Source organism: Phodopus roborovskii, unplaced genomic scaffold (assembly GCF_943737965.1).
Source record: "Phodopus roborovskii unplaced genomic scaffold, PHOROB, whole genome shotgun sequence".
In the NCBI taxonomy this organism is placed as follows: domain Eukaryota; kingdom Metazoa; phylum Chordata; class Mammalia; order Rodentia; family Cricetidae; genus Phodopus; species Phodopus roborovskii.
In genome coordinates, this window is record NW_026126547.1 from 13,298,903 (window position 1) to 13,322,858 (window position 23,956).

At 45.5% G+C, this 23,956-nt stretch overlaps 1 protein-coding gene across 2 annotated transcripts; it reads right to left on the reverse strand.

Annotated features, from left to right (window-relative positions):
* Positions 1–14,048: 14,048 nt before the first annotated feature.
* Positions 14,049–21,942, reverse strand: Lgalsl (galectin like). 2 transcript variants are annotated; one of them, XM_051200666.1, is made up of 5 exons: positions 21,704–21,942; positions 20,509–20,580; positions 20,277–20,365; positions 19,503–19,680; positions 14,049–16,858 (listed from the first exon to the last, which is right to left on the reverse strand). In XM_051200666.1, exons 1-5 carry the CDS (start codon positions 21,713–21,715, stop codon positions 16,715–16,717), a joined length of 495 nt encoding a protein of 164 aa, XP_051056623.1. In that variant the 5' UTR covers positions 21,716–21,942; the 3' UTR covers positions 14,049–16,714. The 2 variants fall into 2 exon arrangements, with proteins under 2 accessions (XP_051056623.1, XP_051056622.1); XM_051200665.1 differs by lacking the exon at positions 21,704–21,942 and adding an exon at positions 21,215–21,338.
* Positions 21,943–23,956: the final 2,014 nt, after the last annotated feature.

Genomic DNA, 23,956 nt, shown 5'->3' on the forward strand with positions numbered 1-23,956 from the left:
TTGCCTTAGTTCATAGTGTGGAACCAACAGTGTGTGTGTGTGTGTGTGCTGTGTGTGCATGTATGTGTGTTTAATGTACATGGGTGTTTTGTCTGCATGTATTTCTGTACATTATGTGTGTACCTGGTGACTACAGAGTTTGGAAAAGCAGCGAGGAATCCTCTGGAATGAGAATTACAGACCTCAGTGAGACACCACGTGGGTGTTTGAGTTGAATTCAGGTCCTCTGAAAGAACAACCTGTGCTCATATCTGCTGGACCATCTCTCCCAGCCCCTGAAACTAGCAGTTTGAAAACTAAGCATCAGTTTCCTAATCATCACCTCTGACCTTTCCTGTGATGAATAGCCTTACCCTTCCTTCCCATACCAGCTCACCCCACCATCATGAATCGCACCGTGGGTGACACCGACTGCTGGCTAAAGCTCCAGACTTGTTCACGAAGGGTCCCCAGCACCAGGAACTTGTGCAGATGCTGGAAATTCCAGTGAGCATAGTAAGCCAGCATATCTGCCGGCCCAAGATGGACAGGAAGCTGCAAGGGAATGCCTTTGCTCTTTGAAGTCTCTGTGACATCAATGGTTGTTTATAACTGTAGCATGTCATCCATAATGAGTTTGCAGGGGAGCTGGGCAGAGGTGAGGGAGAAAAGTTACCAGAAGCGGGCTGTGCCATTCTTGGCTACCTCTGGCCTTGAGACTACTACCATCTGGCACTCTTACCGATGAATTACCACTCAGCTAATGGAAGAAATGAAAAGCCAGCCTTCTGGGAGCGTAAGTAGCAAGGAAAAGCATAGAGTGGATGGTCTGGCTGTGAGGACAAATATCACAATTCTTAAAGAGTCACAGATCCCACCCGGGTAGGAGAGCTAAGCCCCAGAATTCTGTCCTTTCTATTCATTCTGCTCAGCCCCAGAGACACAAGCAGATGCAGCAGACTGTGAGTCTGTGGTTGGCACAGCTGTTTGACCCATTGCTGCCAACCAGGGCCAAACGCATGCACTGGGCCCCTGCTACACAGACCTCTCAGGACCCCACACAGGATGTGAGTCCCATCCCTGGCAGACTTGGGGAAACCCCAGCACCCCATCCTTAGGGTCTCTATGCCTTTTCAGGTCCATAGTCACATTTGCTGAACTAATTTAGAAGGCTTCTTAGGGACCTTCACTCTTCCTCGGTCATAGATGGATATTTCCTCATAATGTAGAGAACCCCAGGCCCCATGAGTGAGCCATCATCTTAAGTCAGGGCCTGTTGCAGAACAGGCAGTGGGTACACCTGCTTTTGGCCATGTAGTAGTTTCTTTTCTTGTTGATGTGGCACAATGCCTGACAAGGACAGCTTAAGGGAAGGAGGGATTATGTGGGCTTACAGTCTGAGGGGATACAGCCTACGGGTAGGAAGGCATAGTGGCAAGGAGCGGGAGGCTGATGGTCACTGTATCTGCAGTCAGGGAGCAGAGTGATGGTGTCAACTCCCTTTCTATGTTGTATTCAGTCTGGGACCTCAGCCCATGGAATGGTGCTGTCTACAGTTTGGGTAGATCGCCATACCTCATTTAGTCTGATCTAGACAACCCCTCACAGACACGCCCAGAGATTTATATCCACAGTGATTAAAAATCTGATCCAGCTGGCGTAGTGGCGGATGCCTTTCTTCCCAGCACTTGGGAGACAGAGGCAGGAGGACCTCTGTGAATTTGAGATCAGCCTGGTCTACAGAGTGAGTACCAGGGCAGCCAGGGCTATGTAGAGAGACCCTGTCTCAAAAAACAAACAAACAAACAAAAAAACAAAACAAAAAAACAAAACAAAAAACAAACAAACAAAAAAACCCAAAAAAACAAAAAACCAAAGCAAAACAAAAACGCCATCAAGTTGACAGTCAAGCTTAACCGTCACAGAACCAGTGTGATAGTCATGCTAGTGTGAGGTGCCAGGGATGACATGTGACCTGCTTCCTTTCTGTAGATCTTCTGCTAGAAGCAGCTCTGCAGACCAGAAGCACCTAAAGCACCCAGATGCTCCAAAAGGCACTTGCTAAGGCTTCCACGTTCTGCATTGCTGTGTCTCGGCTGTTCTCTTCTGCAGGGATCTTAGCCAGGTGGAATGGGGCCGTCCTTTCGGCATCGCTTTGCCGCTGTGGGCTGTCTTCCTCAGGGTTAGCTACTTTTCTCAGGGCTGTAACCTTAGCAGAGAGGCTGGCTTTGACACACAGCATGCAATCGTCATGGCAGTCACATGGCATCTGCAGGTGTGGAGGCTGGTGGCTCTGCGGCAGTGGGGAGTGTGGCAGTTGTTTGCCCACATCTTACTGGGACAGAGGAAAGGGAATGTTAGCACTCCATTGCCCTCCTCCTCCTTCTTTATTCAGTCTGGTACTTTAGCTAATCTCTGCACAAGTCTTTCTGGGCAAGCCAAAGCTGTACCTCATCAATGCCTTAGTTTTTTGTTTTCTTTTTTTCATGGTTGAGATGACAATGGAAATCATGCCCTATGTCTTTGAAACAAATTCATTTTCTTGATGGGTTATCACCACTACCCTCTAAACTGGGATGTCTTGATAAAGACTGTATATTTGGAAGACCAACTCCTCTCCCCCAGCCCTCCTTACATCACCCTATCTCTCCTGCCTCTGGCTTTCCCCCTGCCCTGGCCTCTGCAGCTCTGGATACCTATGTGATTGGAAGCAGTTAGCTTCATCTCCGTGGATGTTTCTCATCAGTAAAATCACAATGTCAGATGTGCTGCAGAGTAGACTTGATGGCCCTGTCAGCCTGTCCCTTGCTTCAGACCTGGATCTGTGTCCCAGTCCCTCAGGGGTAATATGTTGCCCTTCCAGATATTTCCTGTGTACTCTGCACAGGTGGAACACAGAGCTCATCTAGGACTTGACTGGGAGGGAGCATTGTGCCCTGCATTGGCTGTGGGTGGTGGTGTGCTGAAACACGGGTCTCTACTCACTGCAAATGGCCAGTCACCCAGGGCTTATCTATTTGGTGTTTGACTCTATCCAGCAGACACATCCATCATACACAATGAGTAAATAGACAGTTTTATGTATTTTAGGCCATGGAGTTACATGGGATAGAATATGCCTTGAACCCATTGTCATGTGAACAGGGCCAATTTGCTGTTTTATTTTCATGAGCATCAGATGAAATTTCATATGCAGGGCACTGTACCTCACACCCCCTGATCTAAGAGTGCCTTGTGCTTTGCTCATTACTTAACTAGGGAGTGACTTTTTGTAGAAGAGTGCTAATCTGGCCCCTTTCTCCCCTGAAGCAAAATAGATTTTAATAGGTTCGAGAATTGATTGAAAAAGGCCTCTGGGTCCAGATGAAAGCTGTTCTGGTAGATTTCGAAAGGTATGGAAATCCAGAGGCGGCCTCCTAATTTCACATCTCCAAATGAGCCTTGAGCTCTCATCAGAAAGGATGTGTGGGGGTTACAGGTAGTGGAGACAAGCTCTTCAAAGGAGCCTGCCCAGTGAGAAAAACTTGAAACAAATGAGAAGCCAAGCAAAACAAACAACAACAACACAACAAATGTGGCAATTAGCAAGGCCCTATGAGATCCCTAGGATCACAGCTCGATGAGCTCATTAGGGCCTAAGTGGCTGTTTCCATCTGCTTGTGGCTGCCGATGCTCTCTGGTGGCTTGTTGGAATGAGGATACCCTGTCACTGCTCTTTTCCCAGCCACTAATTAAGCTCTTCTATCCAACACTGGGGTGGGGTCAGACTCGTAAACGGCTCCCAAGAAATCAAAGTATTAACCAGCTCACCATTCAATGCCACTGGAGAGTCTGGGAGACCCAGCACCTACCGGTACTGGTGCCCACCAGAGTGTCCCCAGATAGACAGTACAAAGTTCCAGCACAGACATGTCATTCAAGTTCCCTACACCCATTTTTTTTTTTCTCCTGTGAGTGTGAGAGCCCATGGAGTTATCAGGTAGACTGAGAACTGTTAAGTATAGGTCCTGAGTGGAAAATATCAGGGGTTGGTAATGTAACGCAGGTCACTTGTTTAGCATGTATGAGGCTTGGCATTCAGTTGCAGTACTTTACCCTCACACACCCTCCCCCACACACTGCACACACCAGACTAGACTATAAACCATGGAGATTGTCACCTTGCTGTGGTTCTGACAGCGACCCCTTACTGAACTCTCCTGTGATGAGTTGTCGTATGGAGATAACTTGCTTCATCCTTGCAATCATTGTGTAACGAGTTTTGCAACCCCACATTGCAGATGAGAAAACCAGAGCGCTAGACTGCTCAACACTGATCAACAGTGGCCACACAGCTGACAAGTGGCAAGAGTCAAATCACAATCTCTGTCACCATGTTTTTCTTTTGTACTCAATGACTTCACTCAACAAACACTGAAATATAAATAAAGTACCCCACTTGACGAGTCAATGGCATGAGACATTCCAGATTTTACTTTTTTGAGACAAGATCTCATTTTATAGCTCTGACTGAAGTGGAACTCACTATGTAGACCAGGTTGGCCTCAGATTCCCAGGACTCTCTTGCCTGCTTCTGCCTCCTGTGTGCTGGGATTAAGGGCGAAGGTGCAGGGCACCACACCAGGCCTGGTTCTGGGTGACTATGCCTGTAGAGGGATGCCATGTAACAACCTGCTGTTTTACCTACGGAAGGGCGGCCGCTGCGGAAAGTGACAAGCAGGTCCAACGGCAGGGGCTTTGTCAAGATGTCTTTGCCAGCTTCTGTGCCCTCTGATTGCCAGACTCTTACCTTTCTTGCCATGTTTACCCACTTTCTGCCTGCTGTGGGATAGAGTCTGTGGAAAGGACCATGGAAGATTTTCTCAGCAGGCTGAGGAGATTAAGACCCTCCCACCCCTACTCCCAGCACCCAGTACCCAATCAAATATCTGGTTGCTTTCCATCTGATCTTTCATCTATGGCAGAGGTTGCAAAATGGCAGCTGATAGGCCAGATCCAGGTCCATGATGACCTACATAGTTAACATTTTTTGTAACATTGTGTGTGTGTGTGTGTGTGTGTGTGTGTGTGTGTGTGTGCGCGCGCGCACGCGCGCGCGCGTGCGTTTAATAATAAAGGCCTCACATTCTTATGTTGTAACACTGGCTAGGTCTGGATGGCAGCTGCCAGTATGTCCACTTCACTTAATTGTGCTACTTGCTTGCCACATGTGTACATTTGATTTAGAGTGACTTCTGCCTCATTTTAGTAATAGACTCTGCTCTAGGCCTTTCCATTCAATTCCATTAGAACAATAAAAACTAAACTTCAAGACAGAGAAATGCTCACTTTACATATTTTCTCAAGAGTACTTATATATTTTGATAACCTGAAAAAACTAGGTTATTTTTTCCAAAGTACAGTTATGCTTATTTGAGGTTCCCAGGAGGGATCCAGTTTCTATCCTCTGCTGATAATTTTGAGATTTTGATATAGTTTTTGATAAAACACCATATTAGGCCTATTGGGAATTTCTGTCTCTTTTTTCAGTATACCCTGAGGGTTTGGATATACTCACCCCAGAGGGACTGCATTCTATAGAGGATGCTGGTTTCCCAGGCAACAGCAGGCTGGATGTATCTAGGAAAGCACAGCAGCCATAAGCACGCTTCCTTTGGCAATTCCAAGTGTGTGTAAAGAATGTGTCAAAATTGAGCCACACCTATGGTGGCCAGCTTCCAAGACAGCTCCTAGGCCTGCCGCGTGGTCCCACACTCTGATGTAGCGTCCTCTCAGCCGGGTACTGCTGACCTGAGTAAGTAATGGACTATCACAGCAGTGTGGCTTCTGAAGGTCCATCTTCTCATCTCCCGCAGTTGACTCCTGGGTCAACCTCTATGGTCACTCAGGCAATACTGTAGAGAAGACTGTGGCCAATAGCCATAGAAGTGAGTCTGTAACCTTTGCCTGCCTAACTGTAGACTGCTGCAGCCCAAGGTGACAGCTACACTGCAACATCACAAGAGCCTCTGGGGTAAGACCTCCAGCTGAGCTGCTCTGAATGTCTACAATTGATGCTTGTTGTTTTAAGAAGCTAAAATTTGGGATTGGCTGCCATTCATTCATTCATTCATTCAACAAGCATTCAATCATTAGTAAGTATCTGGCACCCTGCTAAGTGCTCAGGATGCAGCTCTCAGAGAAATGAATGTCTAGGGATAGAGACCCACATTAGTCAAGCAAAGAGGCTGGGGACACTGACAGTGAAGGGTAGCATCTTTTGAATTGAGATGTTGCTAAGTAAGGGACAGCATTAACCTGGGCATGAGGACAGAAAGTACTAGAAGGCGCTGGAATTTCTCCTTGGCATCTGTCCTGGCTTTATCACCTTTTGATGCCTTAAATTTTTAAGAAAGGAAGAGGCAATTTCTCAAAGGTAAGGCAGGGGCATCTTTCTTTTCTTAGGGCAGACACCCTTCCTGTAGGGAAAAATGAGTCTTATGTAAATACTTTACAAAGATCCCTAGGAGTGCTTGTACAGGCTACAGGGGCCCACATACAAGGGCACTGGGACAAAGTTTGGAGGTGCCTGGGACAGGACACTAATAGATATTAGGAACTGCAGAGGTACTCAGGGAAGACAAGCCATGTCCAGTATTTTTATTCCATCATGTTGTCATTACGCATGTTCTTTCTATAAAGTGATCAGTGACACTTTTTTGTTTCATGTAACTGGGATGGGAATAGGTTAGCCTTTTCGACACAAATATTGCATATTTCTTTAAGGTTGGTCTTAGGGAAATGCAGGGTAGTTTATAGAAGATTTGTAACTTATCCTTTAGAGAGTCCAGGTGTGTTCAACCCCAAGACAGCTATGAATGAAGTCCAACAAAAAAACCCATAAATTTACTTAAAACATTACCAGACAGTTGGTGTGTGGGCATACTTGGAACTCTCTCTCTCTCTCTCTCTCTCTCTCTGTGTGTGTGTGTGTGTGTGTGTGTGTGTGTGTGTAAACCTGTGTGCAAAGGAGGATTTCAGATGTCTTCCTTTATCACTTTCTACCTTACTTCTTTGAGACATGGTCTCTCGCTGAACCCAAAGCTTGGAATTTTGGCTCGGCTGTCTGGCCCGAGCCTCCTGGGATCCATTGTCTCTGTCCCCCAACTCTGGGGTTTTGGTGGTGATATGGTGTTGCTGATGACAGCTCCAGAGAGGTGCTGATGACAGACTGGGAAGGTACTGAAACAGTTGCCAAGGTGACATCTTTCCTGACACTTAGGAGATGCTTGGGAGGTGTGGCCGGCCATGCAACTGCACACCCAATGCTTCCCATGCTGCTGCTGTCTGGGGAGGGGGAGGGGGTGGATTCACAGAGAAAGACAAGCTTGAGAAGGTCCTGGGGACTTGGGGACTCGTCAGACCCCTCAGTAGAGCAAGTAAGGGTTCTTCCTTCTCCTTCTTCCCTGAAAGCGACTTCCTTCCAGGAACACAAAGATGTCTGTCTGAACAGGCCTCCATCGGCTGTTATAAAGTATACAGACCTCCTAGTTTGAAGGGGAGCAGGGCTTAGGTTTGTTTCAACACTTTTGTGTTGCTATGACCAGAATACTGGAGAACTATTGTCCTGGTTTTGTCTCCTTCCTGGGACAAAGTAACTGACAGAAGATCTGAAGGGAGGAGGGCTTTACTTTGACTCATGGGTGTGTGGAACACAGTCCATGTGAGCAGCAGCAGCGGGTAGCTGGTCACAATGCATTCACAGTCTGGAGGCAGAGGCAGATACAAGCTGGAGTTCTGCTACATTCTTCTTTTTACGTAGTCTGGAACCCCAGTCCACAGGATGGTGCCATTTCTATTGACTTGATTAAAGTAATGTCTCCCAGACATGCCCAGATCCTGTCAAGCTGAGAACCAACATTAACTGTCACAACTTAAAGGATAGGAGTCATTCACTTTGCAGATATGACATTCCATAAGGGCAGAGAAAGCAGGGCAGCCAGGAGGCAGAGAAATGGCAGTATAGGAAGGGCCAGGTAAGATAGCAACATCTTTTTATTTTTTTAAAGAGTTTACTTATTATGTATACAACATTCTGCCTCCGTGTTCATCTACATGCACAAGAGGACACCAGATCTCATTACAGATAACCGTGAGCCATCATGGGGTTGCTGGGAATTGAACTCAGGACCTCTGGAAGAACAGCCAATGCACTTAACCTCTGAGCCATCTCCACAGCCCATAAGATAACATCTTAAGTGACCAAATTCCTCTGAAGGTCCCATCTCCCACTCTCCACTGCCTCTAACAACACTGTCATATAATGAATTCTGTGACTAGGTTGGAGCTGAGAACTGTCTCCCAGGCACACCACGGGTACGTCTCTTCCACATGACTTACATGTAATTTTTTTAGTGTATGTGTTTTATCTGCATGTATCAAGGTCTGCACATCATGTGTGTGCCTGGTGCCTACAGAAGCCAAAAGAGGACATCAGATCCCCTGGAACTGAAGTTACAGGCAATTGTGAGCCACCATGTGGATGTCAGGAACCGAACTCAAGTCCTTTGCAAGATCAGCAAGTGCTCTCCAGGTCTGTGCCCTTGATTTCTAAGTCATCAAGTCAATAGCCAATACTAAACATTATAGGTACAAAATGCAAACTTCCTCTGCTATCTGCAGAGGGTCTAGTAGTCAAAACATGAGCTTAGCAAGCCTAACATCAGGGGAAAATATAAAAATTCAATTCCTCAGTCACTCTGTCACACTAGCCACATTTTAAAAGCTTAGTGGCCACTATATTAGGCTGGGTGGATTATAGAACATTTTCTCAGTCACCATAGTGGTGTTAAGATGAAATTGTATAGAAGCAAGCACATAGAATAGATTTCCTATAAAATAAGAAAATTATCTTCGTTGGATAAATGGTGCAGGTGTGTCCCATTCATTGATTAGCTACTAAGGGCAAAACAGCAAATATATATAGTCATTTAGCAAGTGTGTTTTAGTCTAGTGCCCCCTCAATCTCTTTCTTCCCCTAAGGCATACACCAATGACCTTATAAACGCTAGGCAAGTTCTACACAACTGAGCTACATCCCAGCTGGAGTTGGCTCTCAGGGTATCTGGTATTATGCTTTTGCTCCAGTCCCCCCCCCCCAGCTTTAGAGTAGTTTGCTTCATTGGTTGAACACAAACTGATGGACTTGATTTGCAGTTAGGGGTGATGTGTAAGACACACAAATTGTACCTTCAAATTTTCCTATAACCCTGAAGGAAGCCAGAGGGCTGCTCTATAAGAGCTAGGAAGCAACTGCTCCAGCACAGTTTGAATTGCATCTCTTTTCTTAGACTCTTAGCTCTTTTAGAGGAACAACAGGTGACCTGTGCACAGGTGCCAGTACATTTTCTAGGTGAGCCGTTTTCACACTAAATAGGTGGAACAGACTCATGAGCGTGGTACATGTACCCACAGTGTGATTCCTCCTAGACGATGTCAGCTCAAGGCTTAGTCAAAGAAGGGGTTACCTTTCTAGCCGAACTTACGTGTTTTATACTTAAACAGTACACAAAGGAAAACAAAACCAAACAAACAAAACAAAAAAATAAAAACACATACAATCTGGGCATGGTGGTGTATATCTGTAATCCTGGTACTGGACAGCCTAAGGCAGGGGGAGGATCAAAAATTGAGATCAGCCTGGGATACCAAGTAAAATTCTGTCCCTCCCAAAACACAAACCAAAACAAAACCAATACAGTTCCTCCCTGAAATCTCTCTTGGGAAGTGGAAACTTCACCACCCATTGGCCCCAAAGATCAAGTGGTAGGTTACTATATTCCAGTGACTGCAGAAGTCCCCAGAGTTGTTCAGACCCCAAAGCCCTTTTGGATCACCCCACTCTGCAGAAAGTTCTATGTCCCGCCCTCCCTCCCCCACACCCTCAGAGCATGCATTGTTCTGTTTGTTCTGGCTCTAAGTGTGTGTGGTCATAAATCTTTACTTACATGTTATACCGCACATTTCCAGTTAAGTCACATCCTCAAGGGCAGATGGGGTTTGTCTTTTATCTCTTTTTATCACCCATACTGTCTAACATGGGGCCCTCTTATGCAAGGGCTTCACTTATATGTTAGAAATGATTCTCTTACACGAGAGAGGAACCATAGGTACGAATTAAGTATTCAGACATACTTTAAAAGCACAACCAACAGAAAAGGCCAGTATTTTTTTTTTTTAAGCCAGGGTTTCTTTGTGGCTTTGGATGCTGTTCTGGAACTAGCTTGGTAGACCAGGCTGGTCTTGAACTCAAAGAAATCCACCTGCCTCTGCCTCCCAAGTGCTGGGATTAAAGGCATGTGCACCAACGCCCGGCTCAGTATTTGCTCTTTCAATTTGGTAGAGTGCATTACAAATTTTTATACTTATTTTGAAGGATTTTAAGGGGATTCTCAAGATACCTCCAAGAGTAAAGATGGTGCTAGGTATTTTAAACAAGCCTTTGAAGGAACCTCAGTAACTAACTTCCAACCTTTTCCAGTGGAAGACCGTGGACTTAGACCACACAGGATTCCTTCTTGGTGTGAAGACTTAACAAGTCAGTGATAAACAAATGGTTACTTGGAATAATAACAGATCACACAACTACATGAAGATACTCAATAAAATTTAGCTTCAGCAGGACCTCATTATTTTGTGCCTCTCTTCCTGGTTAAGCATTTTATTCCAACATTAAATGTTATTTAATACTGTGCTACGGGTTATTTTATTTCATTAGGAGAAATCCCTGTTTTCTAGTAGTATAATAATTATAGTAATTTACATTTGAAAAAATTCCTAAATAGGGGCTAGGGAAGTGGCTCAGTGAGTAAAGTCTTTGCTTTGCAAGTCAGCCTCCAGCCTTTACATGTGCACCTACATATATGCTCATTCTACATGCACAGAGAAATCCCTATGTTTTTCAAGCACCATCCTGAATATTACCCAATATTGCTAGGTTATGTTGGATTCTTGGTGACATTTGGGTTTTGTTGTTGTGTATTTTATTTCCATGAGAAATAGCCTAGGCTGGCCTCAGATTTGAACCCTTATTACTGGTTCGACCCCACAAAGCACTGGGATTACAGGTATGTGCCTCCATGCCTGCCCTTGGCTAATTTCTAAATTAAAAGTCATGATGATCACATGTGTTACATTGTTTCTTTATAAAAATATGATTAATGTAGAAATCGGTGTCATGATTATTTTAAACTTTGGTTTTATCTATCAGAAACATTTTATTCCAGCCACCTTTGGCTCACCAAACATGTTATTGCCAGTGCCCACTCCCACACGGGTAAGAGGAGACTGTTAATTTTAAGTATTCGCCTGAAATCATGTCTCAAATGATTTCAGGCGAATACTCAAATGGTAGAGCTGACCACAGACTGACCACCTCCTCCTCTGCTCAGAACAGCTGTTTAGGTTAGCTTTGATCGTTTGCTTCTGATGCTTTAAAATTGAGACCATCTGGGTGCTGTGGCCTGGGCAACTGGGTGGAGAGAGAAGAAAGGAGGAGAGACACTGGCAGACAGGGAGGTGCAGAGTTATTAGCCAGTGTTTGCAATCGGTCTAGGTCCTGAAAACTTGAAAGACCTCAAAGGTCTCAAACCCGCACATCATGCCTAAGGCCTGTGGCTGGCTTGCTATTTCCCAGGGCCTATTATTTAGAGCCTGTCTGTGTTACCCTATCAAACAATGGCGCCTCCTTCCCAGGTTTGCTCGCCTGACCACTGTCTCCTTCTGGGCACTGGAAGGGTGTATCAAAGCAATAGAACAAGTCACTGGCTATTTCTTCTCTTGTTCTCTAGGTTGGTATTGTTTCAGCATCTTAGACACACCCGTTTTAATTAATTATGAAGTGTGTTTTGCAAGGCAGTTTTCTGCTTTATACAGGATACTTTTTTTTTTTTTTTTTTTTTTTTTTTAAAGGGAAAATCATTGTGAAATTGCATGGTGATTAAGACACAAGCAGCTGGAGGCAGTCTTGCTGGGAGTAGTGTGCACTCAGGTGCCTTTTCTTATGAAGACTTTGAATTGATTCCAAGGTCCCATGAAAAGCACTTGGGCCTCTGCCCTTAGCTTCTTTTCAGGTTGCAAGCACCTTATGGAACATCCAGGCTTCACGGTGAATAACTGAAACTCTAAGGGTGGTGAGGCTCTTCCAGGGTCTCAGTCTTGCAAGGGTGTGCGTTACTTAAAGTGGATGCCAGCATCAACCTAGGTCCTCACCCAACCCAAACAAGGAAGGTCTTTTACAGGAAGGACAACTCCTTCAGGAAAGGCAAATTTCCTTTTACTACCGTGCATTTTTGATGAAGAGGCAGCCCTGGCGATGAGAGGGTATAGCAAGAATGTGGCTTGCCACATGATGCCCATGGCAGAGCTGACAGCAGGGAGCCTGTTGAAAGGCAGCCCACAGGCTGCAGGTGGGAACTCAAGGCCAACAGCCTGATTAGGTGAGTCTGGGTGCTCCAGAAGAGCTGTTCCTCAGGGGCATAAGACCGCCCACCTGGAAGATGCTGTTCTGGAAATGCAAACTCCTGGACACCACCAGATCCACAGATAGTTTCCTGGAGGTGAGGATAGACATGCTGGGTGACTAAGCACAGGAACATTTAAAACCACCTGGGTCTCTTTTACTCACTGAAGGATCTAAGAGTCTAGAGCAGCAATTGACACAGCTCAACAAACACCTGTTGAATGAATGACAGCCCTAAATGGTTGTAGACTTTAGAGGCTCTAATTACTGATCTCTGCTAGACCATCTAACATGTGGTCACAAAACTGGTAAAATGTCCCCCAAGGACGTTTCTAGACTGGCAGGGGTTGCAGGAGGGGCAGAGGAAGCCCCTCTGTTTTTGCAGCAGCCTCAGCAAATCATGTCACCTTAGCAGCCCTCTTCCTGCCTGCACTGAACTGCGCTGGTCAGTTGGGACAGAGCAAGCAGCAAGTCTCACGGTTCTGCCTTCTGAAAAAGTGAAGGAAGGGCTTTGTTAACTTAGGAGTGAGACCCTAAGTTCAGCATGAGAGTCTGTCACTCTGTTGGTAACCAAGCTGAGCATGCTTTTCTATTAGCTTTCCATTTTCATTCCAAGGCTGAATAGCCAAATGATCCAAATCCTTCCCTAATCATTCAGACCCCAGGAAAGAACACTAAAGAAAATGTCTTGTTGCTTGAAAGATATATAAAGTGCCCGTTGTTTCTTCACTTGGCATGCTGTGGCCAGAACACCCGAGGACAGCCTGAGATGTTGAGGCAGGAGGACTGAAGTTTTGAGGATAGTTTGAACTACACAGCAACACCTGACCACGCTATGGGGGTGGGGGAGGATGGAAATTAAGAGAGGAGGGACAGCCACCGAATCCTAAAGGAGAGTGAAGTAAACTACATGGTGTACATGTAGTTGAATACTGCTCAGCAATGTAAGGAGAAAACCAAACAGTATGAATACAGCTCAAACACATCATGCAAATTCAAAGAAACCAACTCTAAGATTATATGCTGAATGTTGTGTGACTTCACCATTTACAATATTACAGAAAATACAAAGCTATAGCAAAAGAGATCAGTGGCTGCCTGACCAAAGTTAATATAAGTGAGTTTTCCTGGACGAAACAATAAATCTGTGTCCTGATGAAATAGTTACAAACTAACCTTTACAACTGTGCCAAATAGTAAGGTCAGTGCGTGGTGAGAATTCACTTTGTCACTGACCTGTGGCACTGACCACGCCCATTGGGGGGATAGGGACGGGTGGAAGTTACCTGAATAAACATATATTCAGCCTATTTGTTTTTCCTGATTCTTATTAAATCACAATATCAATGCATGCAGAATGTCTTATATTTTATTAAAACAGAACCCAGACATCCACAACATAAACTCCTTAGGTCACTGAGATATTCTCCTTGCCTTTATCAACATGGGAAACACATGTACAGGTGGTCTCGTAGTATGTGAGATAGAGGGACCACTGTTAAGCATATGGTCTATGATAAGTACATTATATCTAGGGCCAAATGCAGCATGTAATAACCCAGACGCTATCTTGTAGAAAATTCCTTTATTATAGTGCAAATAACTTTCAGCAGTGACATAATATAACAACACATTTAACAACACTTTACACCACGCAGTAAATAAGAAAGTGTTTCTTTGAAAATATGTCATCCTAGGAACATTACCTTTACATTAATGCCAGAAAATGCCAAGGTTGTTTTCTCAAGGCAATAGGGCTCAATCCTTTTTGGAAATTTTTCTCGTAAAGTCACTTCAATTAACTTGATAGACACATTTATTCCAATTTTGCTGCAGATTGTCTAAAGCCTGCTTATTTCCCCAGAGCCTGACTATCATCCCTTGGTTTTAGTTATTGCAAAACTAGGGCTCCGGGTGGATATAACTCCTTATGTATGCAAATATTTTCCCCCTGAAGCTTAAAATGCACTTTCCGTCCTGAAATTCCCACACTAGCCCTCTCAGGCTGAGGAGAGTGTGAACTTGTCCTCCTTTCTAGCTAGCCAATAGGTGTGTCCCCTATTTATTTAGCTAGTCCAAAATGAACCTACCACACCACGTAGAGGAATCCTAGAAGGCTAGTCAGAGGACCCCTCTGACCTGTATGACCATAGTTTAACACTGTTTACCACACCCAGTCTGAGGGATTGGCTGCTGATGAATTAGCTGACAGGCAGAAAGAATTCACTTCTAATCTCTTACGCTCCCACTCCCCCGAATTACACATGCTTGGCCACTCAGAAGTACCCTCTGGAGGGTGGGGGGGTGTTTACTACATGAGTTGAATCCAAACTCTTACAAATATATTTCAGGTTGCTTTTTAAGGTAAACACTCCTCAAAAGTGGCTTTTCAAACCATGAGAAATTTATCACAGGCTTAAAAAAATACCTGGAGCTCTGAAACAGCTCTCATGGCTGACTATGGCTGAGAAGCCAGCGGGTACATAAAGCTTTGGAAGATGCAGCTGGTCTCGGTGGACAAGTCTTTGTATATAACACCATGGAACTGTGCTAAACAGTTTCAAAGTTGAGAAGGATCCAAATATATCATCTATAAAAAATTCATTATTTCAGTTTGCTTTATTTATCTTTGACTTTGGTTCTGAAACACTGTCTACATTCTTGACACATGAAGATGACATGGCCACTCCAGTGCCTCTGCATGTTGTATAAAAAACCTTGAAAGCAAAGTGGGTCAAGGGGATGCTCTAATAAGATACACACACTGTACAAACAAAACCTAAATTATATATAAACACACCCCTATCTTCCTCCACTACCTGGGCAAAGCAATGCCTAGGGCCCCTCTCTCCAGGACCAATGCTGTGTCAAACACACTCCTATGGCTCTAACCATCCCTACCCTTGCAGATACATCACTAATCTGCAGCCTACCACCAGAGACGGCTTCTATCTCATCAGCTCTGCAAGTGTGGGGAAGAAGTTTCGCAGGAAGCACGGACAATACTGGCTGAACTCAACGACCTGAAATCCTGACACTTAGTTTCTCAGACGATCTGACTGGATCCCACCTTATCCTACTTCCTGCAGAACAACACAGAGGCAGAGGCAGCATCAGCTACTCGGAAGCTCCAAAGGCATTGCTGAGGAAAACTGGGGAGTGTCTCAGAAGAAAAATTATACAATGAGCTAACAGCCTAAGTTGATATAAATTATTTCCCAGTAAGTAATTTGGGGCAATTTGCTTCTGCCTTACACTGTGTTCTGGAATCATTTCATAGTATACTATTAAAAACTGGTATAATAGTTATTTTAAAAGTTGTCTAAGCAATCACCTCTTATATGATTTCCATTAATTTAATAACAACTTAATGAGCTATTATGTAGACCTAGGGAGTAGTTGGCCTTATGGAAGCCAATACCATGCTAACTCACAGGAAGGAGAAAAAGCATTGCGAACAAAAGTTCACATTATCGACAGAAACTTGAGTTTTATATAAATGTTGTGAAATTTCCCCAAAAGTACTTATAGCAATTTATGTTAAGAAGTCAAAGTTGAGGGGAATGGAGAATATGCTCAAACTTGTTTTATGCTTGGAATACATAATATTCCCCCTCAGACCTAAGTTCATAATTTGTAGACATTGCTCATTCTCTAATACATTAATACATACACTGAATATAAATAAATAACTGAGAAAGCTTAAAAGTCTGAGTTAACATGAGGCTGTGCTAAAAACAAAACAAAAACAAAACAACCCCCAAGAAAACATTTAAAAACCAAACCTTGCACAATCTACATTCTATGTAAATACCCTGACTAAAATGTCGGTTGTGCTACACAATTCCACTGTAGTGCAGAAATGTATCAATTTGATGTACCGTTGTTGTTTTTAAGGTCTTTAGCACTTTTGTTTCTAAATACCATCTTGCTCTGAAATGATGAATAATTGTTACCAAATCACAAATCCATTTTAGTGTAGTCTGAATAAAATCCAGCATAAATGTACTATTTTGTTGTGGGCATAATGGCTCGGTGTCTTTCTTGTGAGCTTTCTGCCTCTGGGCAAACCACAGATGAAGTTGTCATTCTGGACTTAAACTGCAGAGAAAGAGATAGTGACGTTTGCCTGTTGCTTTTGTTTTCTTTGTAAGTCTGCAGATCTTGCTAGAACACTTCTTTCAGACAGTCATGGAGTTGTGGCACCTGATCATATTAGAAATAGAGTTTGAAACATCAGCCCAGCTTGGTGATCTGGAGGTCCCCATTGATCTTTATGGTATCAATTGCAGATAATGTTTGAATACGATGGTAAAAATCAAAAAGTTGGTGTCCATCCACAAACACTCTGAAACGTGGGTGCTCGCAAAGAATCTCCACCTAGAAGAAACAAAATAATAATTTAATGCATCATTTTGGATGAACCCTGCTGAAGGGAGGAAAAATAAACAAACATGCAAACAAAAACCCACAACAAATCCATGTCCACACTTCACTGTGGAGAAGAAAAACAATACCCTCAGTGAATCTCAAACATCACAGGAGGGAGAAAGCTAGAGTGCAGATTGCTGGGTTCCATTCCTCAGTTCAGGAAGTTCAAGGCCTAAAAAGCTACATTCTCACCAGTGCCGAGCAAGGGGTAGAGCAGGGAACACACTTTGAGAACCTCTGCCCCATATCAGTGAAAGCTTTCCATCAGGAAGCTGTGACAATTCCTTCTACACTCCGCGCAGAGGTGTAAAGGTGCACGGATCTGTTTCTCTGACACTTGATGCCTACATGTCACTTGCTGAACAATTCCATCTCACCTACAGGGGAGCCTCTCCTGAGGCATGACCGGCATCATTAGTGTCTAACAATAGTCTAGACAAACATGGTAAACACAAGGCAGAGGGAGGGTTAAACTGTAATTACCACTGGCCAAGAATGTGTAATTAATGAGGCTTTGTTCAGCCAAATAAACACTGATTCCACATAGTAAACAGACCCTTTTCCTTGATTCACCAGAAGTTTTCTTTCTTTCTTTCTTTCTTTCTTTCTTTCTTTCTTTCTTTCTTTCTTCTTTTTTTTTCTGTTTGTTTGTTTGTTTTTGAGAGGAGTGGGGGGGTGGTTTCTCTGTGGACCCCTGGCTGTCCTGGGACTCACTCTGTACACCAGCCTAGCCTTGAACTCAGAGATCCACCTGCCTCTGTCTGCATGCTGGGATTAAAGGCATGTGCTACCACCACCTGGCTGCCTGGAGCTTAATAACTGGCTGTGCTATGATGCTTTTAGAAAAGCTCTACTAATCACTATGCAGAGGGCCCCATATGTAGTATTAGTCACATTTAATTCATATTACTGTTTAAATTATATCAAGAAATTCTATTTCATTCCAGTTTTTGTTGTTGGGAAACGCTATTCCTCTTAGTGAGGAGGTCACAATCACGAATTATGTGTGAAGATTTACCATCTGAGATAGCTCAGGTGGTGAAACACTTTGCCTGGTAAGCAAGAGGACCCTCATTTAATTCTCTACACCTCCTCAACCCTGCCCCCAAAATGTCAAGTTCCGAATGTACCTGTTATACCAGTGGTATAGGGGCAGAGACAGAGGCATAGCCAGTTTAGTTCATCTATGAGATCCAGGCCATCGAAGAGACCCTGTCTCAAAGGAGGTGGATGACGGTGTTCCTAAGGATAATACCTGAATTGCCCTCCAGCCTTCAAGCACACACATGAGTACTCACATATCACACACACACATGCACACAGAGCTTACCATGTAAGAAACCGCATAGCAAGAGGAGACCATGAGGGCTTTCTATTCTAAAGGAGGAACTCAGGTAAAGGGTAACTTCCTAGATTATGATTACAAGGGGAACAGTCTCATTTCTACCACTGATGTAAATAAAAGTTACGGGTTTTTATTTTGCCATAGACTACAAGGAGAGAAAAACAACGACAAGGCTGTGAGAAGTGCCACACAAAGAACAATACTGAAGAGCAGTTAGTTTGCTCTGACTATATGCAGCACAGAGCCTTTAATCAAGGTGAGGTCTGGTAAGAAGATCCTATGCAGACAACAGCCTCGTCACCAGGCCCCACATGTCAGCAAGTCCTTTTTATATTACTGACTTGAATCTCTTATTTGGCATTGTCCTGCAGAGGAATTTAGTGCTGCCTGATGAGATGGCAAGTTTGGGTTGTGTTTCCTGCCTGCTGGATAGCAGGAGCAAACCTACATTATCCAAGCCCAAGGGAAGAAATTTGTCAGCCACAGTTTGTGATCATGAAGCAGACAGGCTTAATAAACCCACAGGGGAAAATAAATACACAAATATGGACTCATTAGCAAAGGGAACCAGAGAGAATGAAATAATAATCACTAAATTGTTTTAAATCCATAACTAATAAGGTTTTGAGCTATACACAGGCTGGGGGATTCTGGATATTTATTAATATTTAATAATCAAATCGGATACTTGGGGATGGGTTATCACTACATGCCTAACACTATATTGGGAATTACAGAGAAAATTATTTACTAAATACTTCCAGCTTGGCTTGATGGCATAGGTCTATAATCCCAGCGACTCTGTAAATTGAGCCAGGAGGATTACAAATTCAAGGCCAGCCTTGAGATCTTGTTTCAAAATAGAAATAAAAAAGAGGGCTGGGATTGTATTTAAATTGTAGACCTTACCAAATGTGCACAAGGCCTTGGGTTCAATCCCCAGTACCACCCCCAAAGTAAACAAATAAATAACTAATGCCTCCATATTGGCTAAGTAGAATTGTGGTTAAGTATTTAGCAATTAGGTATGCATAAGGCATCCATTAACTAAACACATAGGCTGAACAGAATCAAGAGCTACTGTGGCAAGTATTAGCATCTATCAGCAAGAAGATCTCTTTGTGTTTTATTCTTTTCTCACTGCAGGGTGACAGGTTTCTTGGACATGAAGAAATTCTTAAAGAGCTCTTGGCACACAGAGATAAGGAGCAGCAGCCGCCTTGCCAGCACTGTGCTCGAGGTACTTACCCTGAACGGCTGGTCTGGGATGAATGGGAAGTAAGGGATTGCTGACTGTTCTTCACCCCTTTCTCCTGAGATACAAGAGTTTCTGAGGAGCTGCCGGTCTGTGAACACAGCTTTGAGTTCAATTGCCACATCGGCAGGAGGATCTTCGGAGTCTCCACAGGTCAAGCTGATGGCAAAGCTAAAAAGAAAACAGTGTCAACTTAGCTGGAGTTAGATGTAACATTTTAACTTGACCCAGTTCCTCCTCCTGTGGGTTCATCTGCTTTTAATGGGCTGCTAGTGTTTACAGAGTTTAAACACGGAGAAGATTACACTCAAACCAATGGGTTTTGTTACCTAGAGCAGGCTCTGGTGAGAACTTCGGTGTAACTGAAAATAACTGTAACCGAAGACTTCAAATATCCCAGGCCACCCATGCCTTAATACATTTCAGAATTCTCAGCAACAGATCCAGAAGTTGACAAGGGAAATATATTGTAAAGTTTGGCTCTTATAGCTTTTACAATGTTTCAAAACCATTAAAAAAAAAAAAAAAAAAAAAAAAAAAAAAAGAAAGAAAGAAAGAAAAAAAGTCTTTTGGCCTCAAGGGTCAAAGAGGAACTGTAGGCCTATTTTTGTCATTGCTGATATAAATAGCTATCTAGAGAGATGATGGCTAGGATTCATACACATTCTTTTCATGGGAACATGGTACTTTCTTGGCACTCCTAAGTAGCAACACTGTCTACAAGAAGAGGAAGCCACAGCTCAGCAACTGCAGGGCTCTGCCCTTACCTTTCTGGGTTGAGGTCTACGATGCCCATCACTAATACCTTCTTGCCTGGCCGCATGCCACCTTTAATGTGCCCACAAAATGGAACTATCTGCAAAGGAGGAGAGGAGAAAGAGGAAGTTTACAGGCTGTTAGAGAAGAGCCAAGTCCTCGGCCCCGAGGACCTGACCCATCAGAAAGCAAGGAAAATGTTTAAGATAAAGGCAGAGAGAGGCACTGAACACATTGCTTTACCAGTCGTGGGAAGTACACATCGGCTTGAACTGGAGAACCCAGGGAGTTGTTTAAGTGCCCATCATCAAGTTTCTAAAATTAGAAGCAAACAGATTGGTTTTCCACAGACCCTTGCTTATTGGGGGAGTGAATGGAAGGGTGAGCGATCAACACAAGTCAGTCGGAATCCTGCAGCCCTCCACAGACACACAGGCAATGTCTGTACATGATGCCTCTTTATAGCTCATTAAATAACCGCGAAACAAAACCCGGCCTTTCCACTGGGTCTAAGCCTCTGATGATCCTCAGACTCTCAGACCGGATCAAATTCAAGGTCGCGGGCCACCGGGAAGCCAAGCCCGTGTAGGTGGGCTGCAGGCCCCTCTCCAAGCACAGATACTCTTGGAACCTCTGCCCCCAGGCCTGTCCTCTGGGACGTGGCTGGTGAGCAGCGACAGCGCTCTGCTCGTCTGGGGAGCCCCGGGCGCGGGACCGTCCCCAAGGGGGAACTCCCCGGCCGCCGGGGCCGCGGCCCCACACTAACCCACGTGCACGCATACGCGCCCGGCGCGCACCTGGCCGGCGCCCTCCTGCCCCGCGCCCCCGGGGCCCGGAGCTCCGGTCCCGCGGCGGCTGACAGGTAGCGCGCTTCCCGCAGCGCCGCGGGTCCCTAGCCCTCGCCCGGGCCCGCCGAGCTTCCCTCCCCGCCGGCGGTGTGTGCACTCACCACCACGGCGTCGCTGTCGGCCACCGACCCCGCCATGTTCCTGCAGCGAGCGGCGGGGACGCGGCGGCGGGCGCGGGTCCGAGCCGGGCGCGCGCTCACACGGGCGCGTGCGCACGCCCGAGGCCGGCGCGGCCGCAGGCCCGGGAGGGGGAGGGGAGGGGAGGCGGGCGGCGCGGAGGTCGCGGCGGCGGAGGGAGGACGGTGGCGAGGGCCGCAGTGCGTCGGCCCGGGGTGGCATTTAAAGGCGGCAGGGCCCGGCTCGGGAACCGGGGACCGGGAACAGGGCGGGGACGCGGCCCGGGCGCCGCGGCTTGCACAGCGTGCCCTGCCCCACGGCCATTGGACCGTGGCTGGAGGCCGGGGAGGGCGGTGGCTCGTCGGCTAGAAGGTGGGTGGGGCTGGGGAAGGGGGCGGGGAGGGCCCAGGTGGGCCAGGTGACAGGTGCTGGGGACACTCCTGCCCCTCCTGGCCTGTAGCCTAATCACTCACCTCCTTCCGCATCCTGGGGGCCAGAGGGATGGTGGGGAGCCAGGTCCCGAGAAGATGGAGACTCCAAAGTGGGAGGCCCAGCGTGGCTTCTTTCAAAGAATTCCAACCGAGTGGGAGGAGTGGTTGGTTTCTCTGTCGGAGGAGAGAGAATGGAGGGCCCAAGGCTCGCAGAAGGAAATACTTGATCCTAAAGAAAGAAGTAGCCGGGACTCCGGGGAGGGAGTTCGCAGAACACCGACCAAGGCTTTCTTCCCCAGGGAAGCACAGACCAGCGTGGGGGTCCTAGAGGCTTTCTTCGGCAGGTGCCTGGACAAATTGCAAATAAAACTGGACACAGTCTCTCTCCTCTGCTATTTTATTTCACTTGGGTAATGAGTTCCTCACCGAAAATCTCCCGACATTCTTTGTGGAACACTTCCCAGGGAATACATTTCTCTTTCATTGTAAGGCTCAGACTCTTTTATGGTACCCCACAGGAGCATTATTATGTAACTTCTCAGGTATGGCTGCATCTACATCCTCAGCTTACCCAGTGCACCCTGTGGATCACCACACCAACAAGCAAGGGGCTTGAGTGCCTTGGTACAGTCCCAAAGCGGTCGGAGGTGGGGCCTGGCATCTCTGAGGCTCTTCTTTTGTATTTGGGTTTTACCTTTCCCGACCAGCACTAATCATGGTAATCTCGGTGGTATGGGGAGAATTACCTGAACATGCCGGAGAGCCTTTGTGGGAGCGATTCTCAAAATTACAGGCTGAAGTGAGGTGTAATTTGTGCTTCCTGTTTTGCTTTTGTTTACTAGTATGAGCTTTAAAAAAATCACACCTATTATTCTAAGATATTAGACAATTATAGGAAACTTGGGATTTTGAAAGTCATGCTTTGATTATCTGAATTTCTAAGTCTAGTATAGGGAAAAGCACTAAAGTAAATTATTTGCTATTAGCTAAGAGTGGTGAAATATATTATGGGGATTATAAAGAACTGGTGTTCTGGGTTCAAATTTTGCTTTAAAACCATCATCAGAGATGACGACGATGATGCCTATCTTGAATTACTGTGCAGATTAGTAACCTGGTGCACAGCCTTCCCAAGAAGAGCACCGGGCACACTCTAAAGCAAGTCTGAGTGCCTGATGTCTAGAGGAACTGGGGATCACGTTGTTGAGATTACAGTTAGTGAGGAAAGGCAGACATAAGTAAATGTGCCATCATGCAGGTAGTAAAGATTCTGGAGAGAAATAAGGCAGGGAGGGAGAGCATGCAGGAGGGTGCTATTTAAGTAGGACTGGCTGGTAAGGTGGCATTGAGAAGGACTCAGAAGGAAGGGGGGAGGAAGGGAGCGAGGGTCCAGCCTCCAGCACAAGAGGTTGCTGGCAGCAGGAACTGTAATGATGGAACCCCAAGGTGGGACCTTGGAGTAATGCTGGGTCACTGGTGTAGAAGTGAGTGCTAAAGCCTTTTACTCCAAGAAAATGGGAAGACATTGGATATTTCTGAGTAAGGGAGAGTAAGTTTGTTTTGTGGGTTCTGGGGAGCAAGCCAGGGCCTTGCATACTGCTACTGAGTCACACTCTGGACCTGTACCCTCTGATGTTGATGCATCCCTCTAGCTGATGTGACGAGGGCCTCTGAGAACAGGAGTGGGGAGAGGAGGGCAGGAGGTGGGAGGCCCCGTGAGAGGAATGGAAGTTTGGAACCAGGGCAAGGAACCCAGAGGAGACAAAGGAGTTCCCAGCACAGAGCTTTGACAGTCTGTCTCCAGGCTTCTCTTAGGTCTTAGGAGCTTCTGTCTCTGAAGCTGTGTGAAGGGTTCTGCTAGGAACTTCTTTTTAGAAGTTCTAAGGAACTGCAAGTCAGAGCAGTGCAGTCAGATGCAATCGGTCTCAAAAGATGTGTAAGCAAGACTTTGAAGATGGGCTCCTCAGATTAAAAACAGGAGCCTGCTTTCTTTGTCCTGTTTGATTGTGTATATTTACAATCTGTGCTTGTAGACTTCTAAAGGTACGGGGGAGTAATGCCCTGCTGAAGCCCAGCATCACCTTATCAGTATTGCTGATTAGTGGGACTCAAGAACAAAGCTTTTAAACATTCCACCAGTGCCTCCACCAGGATGGCCCAGCAGAGCCCTATGGTGTAGCTATGGGTTCAGAATGTCCCAGTTTGCACTCTGTTCAATTTTGATATACGCCTGGTATGCTTGTGCCTGAATATTTATTAAAACTGAAGCTTCTCAAGTTTGTTGTCCCATGATGT

Excerpts from the sequence above, each read along its gene's own strand:
- Lgalsl (XM_051200665.1), bottom strand. The coding sequence starts at position 21,250 with ATGGCGGGGTCGGTGGCCGACAGCGACGCCGTGGTG. Across the intron at positions 20,581-21,214 it reads CCGACAGCGACGCCGTGGTG|AAACTTGATGATGGGCACTT; the intron begins GTGAGTGCACAC and ends TTCTAATTTTAG. Across the intron at positions 16,859-19,502 it reads TCCCAGACCAGCCGTTCAGG|GTGGAGATTCTTTGCGAGCA; the intron begins GTAAGTACCTCG and ends TGTTTCTTCTAG.